The 13,253-nt window shown below is 34.5% G+C and overlaps 1 protein-coding gene across 3 annotated transcripts; it reads left to right on the top strand.

Annotated features, from left to right (window-relative positions):
- Positions 1–7,214: 7,214 nt before the first annotated feature.
- LOC109211732 (auxin transporter-like protein 4) lies at positions 7,215–12,780 on the top strand. Of its 3 annotated transcripts, none has more exons than XM_019375304.1 (8): positions 7,215–7,270; positions 8,060–8,272; positions 8,675–8,860; positions 9,182–9,294; positions 9,859–10,042; positions 10,165–10,262; positions 10,879–11,344; positions 12,288–12,780. In XM_019375304.1, the coding sequence occupies exons 2-8, from the start codon at positions 8,102–8,104 to the stop codon at positions 12,528–12,530; spliced, it is 1,461 nt and encodes a 486-aa protein (XP_019230849.1). In that variant the 5' UTR covers positions 7,215–7,270; positions 8,060–8,101; the 3' UTR covers positions 12,531–12,780. The 3 variants fall into 3 exon arrangements, with proteins under 3 accessions (XP_019230849.1, XP_019230850.1, XP_019230848.1); XM_019375305.1 differs by lacking the exon at positions 7,215–7,270 and adding an exon at positions 7,347–7,368; XM_019375303.1 differs by lacking the exon at positions 7,215–7,270 and adding an exon at positions 7,410–7,882.
- The last annotated feature ends 473 nt before the right edge of the window (positions 12,781–13,253 follow it).

The following is a 13,253-nucleotide window of genomic DNA, read 5'->3' as shown; positions in this document are numbered from 1 at the left end:
TTTATATCATTACTTAGGTGCCTGCTTTAGACCATATAGAGACTTTCTCAATTTGCATACTTTATCTCCTGTACTTAGATCACAAATCCCTCAGGTTGAGACATATAGATCCCTTCCTTTAAATCACCGTTTAGGAAAACCGTTTTAACATCTATTTGATGTATCACTAAATTATGAATAGCGGCTAAAGCAACAAGAGTTCTAATAGGCGCTATCTTAGTCACAGGAGAATAAGTGTCAAAGTAATCATTGTCTTTATTTTGGTTAAAACCCCTAATAACAAGTCTAGCCTTATATTTCTCAATTGTGCCTTATATTTCTCAATTGTACCATCAGATCTCAATTTCTTCTTAGGTATCCACTTGCTACTTATTGGTTTACAACCTTTAGGCAAATCAGACAAGTCCTAAGTGTGATTAGAGAATATAGAGTCTAATTCACTTTTAATGGCCTCTTTTCAAAAACTAGCATCTATTGACCTCATTGCTTCATTATAAGTCTTAGAGTGTTCTTCTATTAAATAGATAGACACTAATTCATCATTCAAAACATCAAGATCAATATTTTCAATCAAGAAAGTAGTGATAAAGTCAGGACCAAAGCTAGCTTCAATTTTATGCCTCTTACTCCTTCTAAGTTAATTTTCATGCTCATTAGTAGTAACACTAGAAAAAGGCACAATACGAGAATTAACAGACACAGATGTAGAAGCATTATTAGGCACATCACTAGGCACATTATTTTTCAATGGAAAAACATGCTAAAAAATTCTGCATCTCTAGATTCACAAATAGAACTATCATGCAAAGACATAAATCTATATGCAACACTTTTTTGAGCATAACCAATGAAAATAGCATCAAGTCTTGGATCCAACAGTTACTTGTTTAAAATCAAGTAGACCAACCTTAACCAAACACCCCCACACTTTCAGAATTTTTAAGTTAGGGGCAAACCCTTTTCATAACTCATACGAGGTTTTATCTAACTTCTTATGAGGGACTTTATTAAGTACATAGCATGCAGATAAAACAGCTTCCCCCACATATTATCAGATAAACCCGAACTCAAAAGCATAGAATACATCATTTTCTTAAGGGTTCTATTTTTTCGTTCGGCTACTGATCACGCCCAACTATGCCTTATAAAAAGGACTAAGCGGTCGTTGCAAATATAATCCGGTTTACAAGTCCGGAGTCGAATCCCACAGAGAACTAAGGCTTAGCTATAGTTGTTCAATATCGCTAAGAAATACAAGTCCAAACAATTTTCTAATTATAAAGATTATAATATTTATTTTTATCTACTTAACTAACAAATCTAGAAAACCGTAAAACTATCAATTAACAAGGATAAGATTGGAGTCAAGATTAAGGAGGTCTAGAGTTATAATTTCCCCAATTGTCGGAATCCTTCCCGCTATGTTTTCTATAAATTCGCCTAAGTATTCTCTACCAATTATGAGCGCTCTAACTGTCGTAACTCTCTCCCGAGTAATTACCACAATTTACTAGACGCACTCTCCCGAGTTACGCTAGCTGGCTTTGTTTATTACAGCTCACTTTAGATTGCACCCAAGGCTTCGTTATCCCTAATCCCGCCTTTAAACCCGCAGTTATAGATCCCTCTTATACTTTGGGAGTGATGTTGTTCAACAACTACCTAAATATGCACTCTCTCCCGAGTTATGCACACTAAATAGGCACAGCTAATTGAGGATCCTGTCAATTAACTACAACAAACACGTAGTTGAACAAATAGAGAAAATACTACGGCTCAATTATATAAAAATAACAAGAATTTATCCTACAAAAGGTGACATCAAAACCCTAGATAACAAATTAGCTATTCATAATAGCATGTAAAACTACAATACTAAAAGTCATAACCAACAATAAAAAATAGGAAGAGGAAGGAAAAACTCGTAGAAGAATTCTCCGCCTTGCTCCTAGCGTGTTCTTGCCTCCAAGGTTGTTGTCTAACCCTAAAGTAGTGTCTCTTCCTCCAAAGTGGTGTTTTAAGATGTATTTATATGACCTAGGGTTGATGAGGGGCGGAATTCTTCAATCCAACTTCGGATGGGAGAGCTGGAATCCGCGTCTAGACGCGGACTTTGACGCGGATCCGCGTCTGCCTTCGCGTCTAGACGCGGACTTTGACGCGGATGCAGCTTTTGAAATTCTTCCATTTCGCGAAGCGCTCCGTGCCTTTGCTTCGCTTCGCTGTTTTGTGCCTTAATTTTTCTCCTTTTTCGCGTCCGACTTCGTGCCACGCACGAGAGTAGACGAGCTCCCACTCCTTTAATTTCTTCTTTTTGTGTCGAATTGTCATCTTTTGATCATTTATCATCCAAACTCGTTCCTACACATAAGAAACACATAATGAGTATATTTTACTTCGAAAATCATGTAATCTTCCGCGACACACACAAGAATTAATATGCAAATATACTCAAAAATATGCACTTTTCATCATTTATCAGCTACACCATTTTGTTGGGATGTATGGGGAGCACTAACCTCATGTATAATACCATTTTTCTCACAAAAGGCTTCTAGAGTATTAGTACTATATTCACCACCCTTGTCAAACCTAAGTGTCTTGATTCTTCTGTCTAATTGATTTTCTACTCCTGCCTTGTATTTCAAAAATATGCTTTTAGCCTCATCTTTTGACTTAAGAAGATATACCTTAGTGTATCTAGAAAAGTCATCTACAAAAGTGATGTAGTATTTATTTTCACCCTTACTAACAATATTCTTAAAATCTGCTAAGTCTGAATGCACTAGTTCAAGCAATTCTGTCTTTCTACTAGTTACATTCTTTAAAGTTATTTTGGTATGTTTTGCTTCAACACAAACAGGACACTTAGAAAAATTATCAACATTAACTGCAGAAATTAATTCTATTTTTCTAAGTCTTTTAATAGAAGCAATATTAACATGACCTAGTCTACCATGCCACAATTAATAGACTCAGCAATATAAGCAGAATTGAAAGTACTGGCATTATTAGTAATCTCATGGGCGATGTTCAATATAAATAAACCCCCACTAAGGTAACCCTTCCCAAAAAAGTCTCCCCCACGAGAAATAACAACTTTATCAGATTCAAAAACAAGTTTAAGACCTGCTTTGTTGAGAAGCGCACCAGAAACTAAGTTTTTGCAAAGGGAGGGTACATACAGAACATTGTTCAAAGCTAAGGTTTCTCCAGAAGTTAACTTAAGGAGAATTTTTTCTTTACCCATAACTCCAGCTATAGTGGAGTTACCCATGTAGACACACTCGCCATCAGCAGATTCCTCAAAGTCGTGAACAGCTCCTTATTGGCGCAAAAGTGCCTTGAAGTGCCTGTGTCCAGTATCCAGTCAGTCTTGTTAGCCACCATGTTCGCCTCAACGACCACAACAACAATGACATCACCACCCTCAGTAAGGTTATCTTGGACTGGAGCTTTTCCTCCGTTCTTTAAGTTTTGTCCTTGTCTCTGGTTGCATTGAAAAGCCTTGTGACCAATTTTGCCGCAGACATAGCAAGGTCCTTTCGACTTTTGAATATGGCCCTCCGGCTTATTGAAGTAATTCTGCTTCTTCGCATGTCCTTTCTTCTGGCCTTTATTCTATTTTCCTTTAAACCATTCAGACTCCTCAAGGTTAGCTTTAGAAGATTAAGAGAGAGTGATTTCATCTTATCCGTAAGCCATTCAGACTCCTCATCTTTGAGATGGTTTGCTTCCTCAGTCCTCATGTGACTGATCAGTTCTTGAAGAGTTAAGTTTTCTTCTTGTGTTTCAGCTGATTCCTATAATCACTCCAAGAAGGTGGAAATTTTTCAAGCAAAACATTAGCCTGAAGAATATCACACATCTCTATGTCTTCGTTCAAAACATCAGCAGTCAAGTTCTCATACTCGTGAACCTGCTCCATGATCGGCTTATCATTAACCATCTGAAGCTTGATCCACTTTCCAACCACATACTTCTTTTTTCCCGCGTCATCTGCACCATATTTATTCTCCAAATTATCCCATATGATTTTGGCAGATTTATAATTTATAAACAAATCAAAGAGAGGGTTAATCATACGGTTAAGCAGATGCCCTCGAACAGCTTTATTATCCTTTTCATACCAATAGAACTCCTCCTCCTGTCCCACCTTTAAATACAGTTCCTTCACCCAATAAAGAAAACTATTTTAATTTTCTTCTTTCCTTTATTTAGGGTTTGAGGAGGGAGTATAGTGAAGAAAACTTTAGGTCCAAAGTTGGCCCCCATTATTGAAAATGGAAAGCAAATTGCCAAGAGAAGTATATGGGGGAAGAAAGGGGTTATGAACAACAAAGGACTTACTTTAGCTCATTAGGTGCACTAAAACCAACTCCAAAAGACATTTTCCGTCTTTGGACTAAAGTAACTTTTGGCCCCTACTACGAGTAAAAGATATATCTTTTGTATTTTTTTTTATTATTTTAGTTTCACGTTATGCAAAAAGCAGTAGGGAAAAGAATAAGTTTGTAACAACCACAAAGTATCACTCTTCCACAAAAGGAAAAAGAACCATAAATAAAGTATCTCCATCCACGGAGTAGGAATTATATTTCTCCATATGACTTATATATGAGCAAAACAAAAGAAGTAATAATTAATAAGAACGAGCCTAGTTCTTTTGACCAAATATCCAAATGGTTGAAATTAATCTCTTTTCTTGTCAATAAAGGATAAAATATATAAGATCATTTAACAATTAATTGAGTCTTTACATATAGTAAGCAAATCAACAGAATTGGTGTCAACCAGCCTTGTTGTTACTTATTGTATTGTATCGTGTATCACTTTAAATATAATGTTTGTTTTGATTGTTACTTAATTTTTTTTATATTGTATCGTTAAATTCGTCGTTACGTAACGACAAAAAGTGCCACTTTATGTAACGATGGATTTGGTATGATGGGTCGTTACCTTGCTTTTTTCTCTCATCTTGCCTTTCCTTATTATTAAATAATCATATTTTATCCTTTACCCTACATTTTTATATAATAATTCTATTACATAACCTATTTTTTTTTAGTAATGTTGCAAGTTTATTCCTTATATTATTGGAGCATAACATTATGAAATGACTGTAAATGATACAATACATCCAAACATTATATTCATCAAACAATACAATATAATATAGTATAATGTAATATAATACATTATGAAACGACATTTGTAACAACCATGCAAACCAGCTGTAAGTAAATTGGGAGCACTCACTCACTTTCATTTTATTTCACACTATTATATTTAAAGAGTTAAATATTGTTTTCTTTGATTGTACTTTCTAATTAAAAAGAAATATATGTAATGTGAAAGAGTCTGAAACGTACGTTTGTTGAGAAATAGTGAAAGTGCAAGTGGTATTAGATTAGTAGTAGCAATTAAGAAGTATCGCTATTTGCTGGACCCATGTGAATGTCAACGATGGAACATGTTCCTTAATTTTGATCCCTCGTGGCTTGAAAATCCATTCCTTAATCATTGATTCTGCCACTAACGTAAGACGTAAAATTTAAAATTAATATAGAAAGATTATCCACATGTAAAAGGTAAGAAATAACTAATCACGATTGACAAAATAACGCTTTCTCTCGTTGGTTTACACCTCCTTAGACTCTTTATTTCACTTTATTAATTGGTCAAAATGTAAGTGGTGGACTCAAATGCTCATTATTAATGCATGGCAAAAGAAATAATTATAAGAGTAGGAGAAAAGGTATTGGCAAAATTATCCACATTGGAATATTTCAAGTGATAAGACTTAGCTTATTAATAATATATAAATTCTCTTTTTAAGATTTTTTTCCGATATTATACTTCTCTGGGGTTAATTCACTTATAGCCAGCAGGGGCGAAGCTACCTTTTATTAAGGGTGGTCAATTGACCATCATTTCGTTGAAATATTACGAAAAATTGCATTGTATATAAGTAAATATTAGATTTTAGATGTATATAATATATATTAACACCCTATGTCGTGATTTTTCTTTACTTCTTTCAAGTTTGAACATCCTTGAGAAAATTTCTGGCTTCGCCCCTAATAGCCAGCCATATAAAGAGACAAATTCATCCATCCATAATTGACCTGTGAATTCTAACACCCAACACGCCCATACATATCAACTGGAGTGAACAATATAATATGATGACGCAACATTGGATAACCAAATTGGATGGGTCGGATTCTGATACCATGATAAAAGATAAACATTGGACCAAACTCAATTCATAAAACCATCTCATTAGGTGAAGATCATATAAAGCGACATATTAAAGTAATAGGAATTTACCTACTTAATAATAAAGTTACTAAGTTAATAACTAAATTTTCCTTTTGTCTATATTAAACTCTTGCGTATCATCGGTTCAATGAATTATTTGAGATATTAAATTCTCATGGAATCAATATAACTAAGGCATATTCTTTTTGTCTCAGTCTTAATCATAATAAAACTTCTCATTCCACTTATTAATCCTTTTTAGAATGATAGACATTTAACAAAAGTATAAAATTCGAAATATTAAACTAAGATGGAAAATTATCAAAAAAGTTACGAGAATTTGGATTATTAATATAAGTAAAATCCACCGTCAAGTGGTTAATTAGTTCAGAGCGTTTACGCTACATTGACCTATGAATTTTTGTACTTAGATTGCGATTCAAAAAGAAAAAGAAAAAACAAAAAGTTGCTGATCTCGCACATGATATATTTTGTTGAAATTAAGATAACAATTGTTTTTAATCTTCTTTTGTATTTTTTACGAACTCACAGCACATGCAAGAGAAAATGATAGTCAAACATAGAATGATTATTTTTTTTTTTTTTTAAGTTTTCATTATATTTTGGGGCCGTTAGGAGCTCTTAACAGCCTAATAAAAGATTTGAGTCTAAATTCGACTACTCAAGGTATAATAAACTTTTACGCAATTAGATCATTAGTAAGATAATTATAGGTAAAGGCATACGTGCTGAGTCGTTGACAGAACTTTTTACGCCATCAATGTAATTTAACTTGTTATAGAAAATCACAAGGCAATTAGAATTATTAAAGATTGTCGATCAATGCTACTGTTAAACGGAATTATCCGCAATTACCTTTTAATTGACCTAATTGAATATATATATATATATATATATATGTATGCACACACACTCACATTACCCCGTCAACATAGGCGGAGCTAGGTGGGCAGGAGACTGAACCCTTTCATCAGAAAATCACATTGTATATATAAAGTTAATTTTTTTTATGTATATAAATTAAATGTTGAATCTCACTCTTAACTTTTTCGCATATTTTTTGCTTCCGCTACTATTTGCCAAGTACAGTAAGCTAATCTGGCTGTTGTTTATAAATATGTTACATTGTATGTGTACTTAAATAGTACTAGTGAAAAGTTCCTCTCTTCCCTGCTTTCTACTTCTGCTTTCATCAATAGAAAAACTCTGTCATTTCTGAGACCCTTTTTCCTGTTTTTGAGGTTCCTTTCGCCGCCTTTCTGATTCGGCCGCGCACCTGCAGATATTAATTCCACTGCATTTAAGTTGGCTTATTTTGAATTGGTTGTGGTTTCAGAGATTTTTGTTACAGCAATTATTTCTGAGCTGCATTAATTTCCCCTATTACTACTCCTTTAGCTGTGATCCCTCACCCTCTGTCTGTCAATTCTTGTTTTGGAGCATTTATCTTAGGAATTTTTTAATCTCTTCTTTACTCTGTTTCACTAGTTGTTTTCTTCCTACCCTTTTCTCTGTTTCTCTGTGTATACAAAGGAGGAGTATATATTTGCTTCTTTTACAAGAGATCTGGTTCAACAAACAGACATCTCAATACACGGTATTTTAAACAAAGTTGGAAAATGAGCTTCTTTTTTTTTTTTTTAATGAAAAAAAAAAGTTTTTCTGGATCTAGGGAATTATTGGCTTTCGTTTTCTTGGGAAATAAGTTGTAATTTTTGGGGAGGTGCATGTGTTTTATTTTTGTCTCATTTTCTGTTCTTTTTGTGCTTTTTAGATCTGCCAGAATTTAGACAAGTCTTGTTTTCAATCGAAGAGAATGTATTCTGAGAAGCAAGGAGAAGAAGCAATTGTCTCAAACTTTAATGAAACTGATCATCAAGATGGAGAAGTTGAGAAATCAGAAGATCAGTCCATTTTCAGTGTCAAAAGTCTCCTTTGGCATGGTGGTTCTGTTTGGGATGCTTGGTTTAGTTGTGCTTCTAATCAAGTATGTAGTAAAATTTAACTAAACCTCTTTTTCTTTTATTTTTGGAAATATTAAAGGGTTGCCTTTGGAGCAACGGTAAAGCTCCGTGCGACGTATATGTCATGCGTTCGAGCCGTAAAAGCAGCCATTAATGTTTGCATTAGAATAAATTGTCTACGTCAGTGCAACCCTCCTCGGATGCTTTATGCAATGGGCTGCCCTTATTTTTGTAAATATCATCTTTATTCTTAAGTAAATATATTTAACTTATATCTATTGACAGTATATTAAAAAAAATTCTTACACTATCACTACAATTTAAATTGTCATAAAAGATTTGTTCTCTTATTTTTCAGATTACTAATTTGACTATTATCCATACTCTGTATAGAAGTTAAACTCTTTTTTATTCAATTTTTACAGGTAGCTCAAGTGTTGTTGACACTACCATATTCTTTTTCTCAACTTGGTATGGCATCAGGAATAGTGCTACAAGTTTTCTATGGTATTGTTGGGAGCTGGACTGCATACCTTATCAGTGTTCTTTACATAGAGTACAGAAGTAGAAAAGAAAAAGAAGGTGTTAGCTTCAAGAATCATGTCATTCAGGTAGGATATTTTATTTTCTTTTTCTTTTTAAGAAGAATAAATTCTTCTCCGTAAAGGTTCGAGCCGTGTAAGCAGACATTAATGTTTGTATTAGGGTAACTTGTTTACATCACATTGCTTGAGATGTGGTCCTTTCCTGAATCTTGCGTGAACGCGTGATAACTTGTGCACCGGACTGCCTTTTTTATCCACATATTTCAACTTGTAATATTCTTTTTTCTTTAAAAAAAAGAAAGAAAAAAAGAAATTAGTACTTTTATCAGAATCTTATAACTTGCAGAAAGATTCATATTTATCTGATTTTTTACTTTAAATTGGCAGTGGTTTGAAGTGCTAGATGGACTATTGGGTCCTTACTGGAAAGCAGTGGGGCTTGCCTTCAACTGTACGTTCCTTTTGTTTGGATCTGTCATTCAACTTATTGCTTGCGCAAGGTATGGAGCTTTTGAACATGATCATAAATTCTTCATCTACCCCCCCGCCCACGCCCACACACACACACAAAAAAAAAAAAACCCAACCTCTACCCCCACAAAAAAGGGCACAATACTTAAAAATATATCCAACCTAATGGCATAAAAGATTTTTATATTAGTAAAAGGGCGGCTCGGTGCAAAAAGCATAAGATATTTATGCAGGTGCAAGGAAGGACTGCATCCCTACGAGTGTGTGTAGACAGCCTACTCTAATATAGCACTAGTGGGCTCTCGAACCCATGACATATAAGCACAGAGAGATAAATTTACCGTTACTCCAAGGCTCCCCTTTAAAAGATTTTTATATTAGTATTAGTTTATTTTAATTTGTTGTAGCAAGTTATCGGTCCTATCTTTCAGATTACTAATCCAACTAATTATTAGGAATGATTACTTGATAATCTTTTAGATAACTTTATAATGTAATATAAGTTTTTTAACTCTCCATAGAAGTTAATTTCGAATTATAAACATGATCTTTATCTTTAATTTGATGGATTCTTTTTTTTAAACTTGAAACAGTAACATATATTATATCAATGACCATTTAGACAAGAGGACATGGACATACATATTTGGAGCTTGTTGTGCTACCACTGTTTTTATTCCTTCTTTCCATAACTATCGGATTTGGTCTTTCCTTGGCCTTGGTATGACCACTTACACTGCATGGTACTTAACTATTGCTGCTGTTGTTCATGGCCAGGTAAATAATACTGTACTAAATTTCTCACATTTTTTTAACAATATCCATCATTTATTACTATACATTTTAAAATTCTTTTTCTCGGTTTCTATAAATGGAAATTCATTTATATCAATCAATAGGTTGAAAATGTACAACACTCTGCTCCAGCAAAGCTTGTGCTGTATTTCACTGGTGCCACCAATATTCTTTACACCTTTGGTGGACATGCTGTTACTGTGTAAGCTCTCATAGCCAACTCATTCTTTTTTGGATTTGTAATAATTAATTTATCTTTTAGGTCAGTAATTCTACTATGGATAATTACTTTTGATTTTCTTTAAGTGATATGATAGTGTAAAAACTTTTAAATCGTCAATATACTTTTACATCATCACTTGATCACCTAGAAGGTAATTACGGTTAACCTATGTTGCGTGGACTTCACAAAATGATGCCGCACCCGTGTCGGATCCTCCAAAAATACATTTTCTTTGGAGGGTCCGACATGCACCCGACAACAATATTTAAAAAGAGTCCGAGCAACATAGCGGTTAACTATTCATAATAAGTGAAATTAGTAATCTAAAGAATTAGAGATAGATAATTAACATGTCACATCAGATTAAATTATAGTGATAGCATGTAAAGTCATCTAAAATGTCAATGTATTGGAGTTAAATTCATATAAGGGACAACTTTGAATTGTAGTGTAGAATCCAATGCTAATATTCTCCAACGTACTTATCATCTCTTAAAGTAATTAGAGTATTTAATTAGATTCCAAATTCCTGTATTTATGACTTCTCGTGTCCAGGTTAATTAACTAATCCAATTTCCCTTTTTGTCATATTTAGGGAAATTATGCATGCAATGTGGAAACCCCAGAAGTTCAAATACATTTACTTAATAGCCACACTCTACGTTTTCACCTTAACCATTCCATCAGCTTCAGCTGTGTACTGGGCATTTGGTGATCAACTTTTAAACCACAGTAACGCATTTTCACTTCTGCCCAAAGACGGATGGCGCGACGCTGCTGTAATCTTGATGTTAATCCACCAGTTTATCACATTTGGATTTGCATGTACGCCATTGTACTTTGTGTGGGAGAAGGTGCTAGGGATGCATGACACTAAAAGTATATGCTTAAGGGCATTGGTTAGGTTGCCTGTGGTGATACCTATATGGTTTTTGGCTATTATTTTCCCATTTTTTGGCCCCATTAATTCTGCAGTTGGGGCTCTTCTGGTTAGTTTCACAGTCTACATCATTCCAGCTCTTGCCCATATGCTCACTTATAGAACAGCTTCTGCTCGACAGGTAATGCATTTATTTCTATACCTTCCAAAATTTTCTCTTTATACTTTGTGTATATATTCATATTGCTTTTTAGGTCCACTATTACGTGGAAATTAGTAACCTGCAAAAATGTGACATATAACCTACTATAACAAGTTAAAATTCATTGACATTTTTAAATATTCTTTATATGTCAGTTGTCTCCATGTGACCTATCCGTTGTTCTTTGAGCCGATGGTCTATCGGAAACAACCTCTCTATCTCTATAATGTAGGGGGTAAGGTCTGCGTACGCACTACCCTCCCCAGATCCCATTTATGGGATTTATATTGGGTTTGTTGCTGTTGTTGTTGTCTCCATGTGACTTATCGGTCACTGGCCGGGTTCGAGCCATGGAAGCAGCCAGTAATGCTTGCATTAGAGTGGGCTGTCTACATTACACCTCTAGGGGTGGGTCCTTCCCCAATTCATGTGTGAATGAGGGATGCTTTGTGCACTGGCCTACCTTTATGTCAATGTACATAATTGTAAAATTCTTTTTAAATTATGTTGAAAGAGGGATGCAGAATGATTTAAGAGAGAGACAGAATGGAAACAAAGGTACTTAAAGGCATTAAAGGCTTGGATTTGGAAATATTTATGTAGGGAAGGAGATATAGGTGGGAAGTCATTTTCATTTAGTTACATGCCTACAGTCTCAGTGTTGTATTATGTTTGAGATATGAGCTGGCTAGCTGTTGACTACCCCTTATGTTCCTTTAATTTAACCTATTTTACAATATTCCTTAATGAAATTAGAATTTATTTTCTCCCTGCTTGAAATTAACTTGACTCATTTGTCAACCTCAGTCTATACCCCAAAGTTGTAACATACTTTGTGTTAATCAAGTGGGACACCCTTAGTATTATGAATTTAACTTTTTTTTAATAAGTATTTGAGACTGAGACGTAATTGTTGTTGCAGAATGCGGCGGAGAAGCCACCATCTTTCATGCCAAGCTGGACTGTAATGTATGTCATTAACATATTTGTAGTGGGTTGGTGTTTAGTCGTTGGATTTGGATTTGGAGGATGGGCTAGCATGACCAATTTCATCAAACAAGTTGATACATTTGGCCTTTTTGCAAAGTGTTACCAATGCAAACCTGCAGTTCCTCCACCAAGTCTACCACCACATCCGGCGCCTAACGCCACCGTGCACCACTAGGAACGCTGACTTAGATCCGCCACGTCAATCGGTCGGAGAAGTCAACAGTCAAGCTGTTCTTCGAATATTTTTGTATTATATAGCAAATAGTAACCCCACACCTGTGTTTCTAAAATTTCATTTTCTTTTCATTTGTTACTGTTTCGATTTTTTTCTTACCATGTTGGATAAGATAATGTGTTGACTATAATTAATTGCTATCAAATGATAGGCTAATTAAATCAATATATGTTAGTTTTCAGTTCTTTTATCCCGCTTTTGGTGGATTAATAAATTGTTACCCCTATCTAATATTTAGCAATAAAAGTGTATAATAAGACATACATCAAATATATAGACATCGTTTATATATGTTTTCTGGTTTAAAAAAAGGCCAAATAGGTATATGGGTGGATGAGACTTATTTAATGAGATGTGGGTTTTATATGTGGACAGTTTCATTTAAATGACCATTTTGACCAGAGATTCCTCTTTAAAGAAATGGGCCTTGGACCCAAAGTGCCCTCTTCACATGGGGTGCACGTTTCTGTCACGTGCCACTCTTTCTTCCATCTCACATGTTTAACGAGAACCTTGAACATGCATGAACATCTCTTAGCTCTTCACTCTGTTTTATTTTAACTTCTTTCTGGAGTTTTAGTCAGAAAGAGTTTACTCATCTATAGTAGAATAGTTAGGATTTCCTTCGTCCTCGATTAGAAGTCTCAGATTCTAATCTTGAGA

The sequence above is a fragment of the Nicotiana attenuata genome, unplaced genomic scaffold (assembly GCF_001879085.1).
Source record: "Nicotiana attenuata strain UT unplaced genomic scaffold, NIATTr2, whole genome shotgun sequence".
In the NCBI taxonomy this organism is placed as follows: Eukaryota; Viridiplantae; Streptophyta; class Magnoliopsida; order Solanales; family Solanaceae; genus Nicotiana; species Nicotiana attenuata.
The sequence above is the reverse complement of the archived record's forward strand: the minus strand, read 5'-3'. Positions and strand labels throughout refer to the sequence as shown.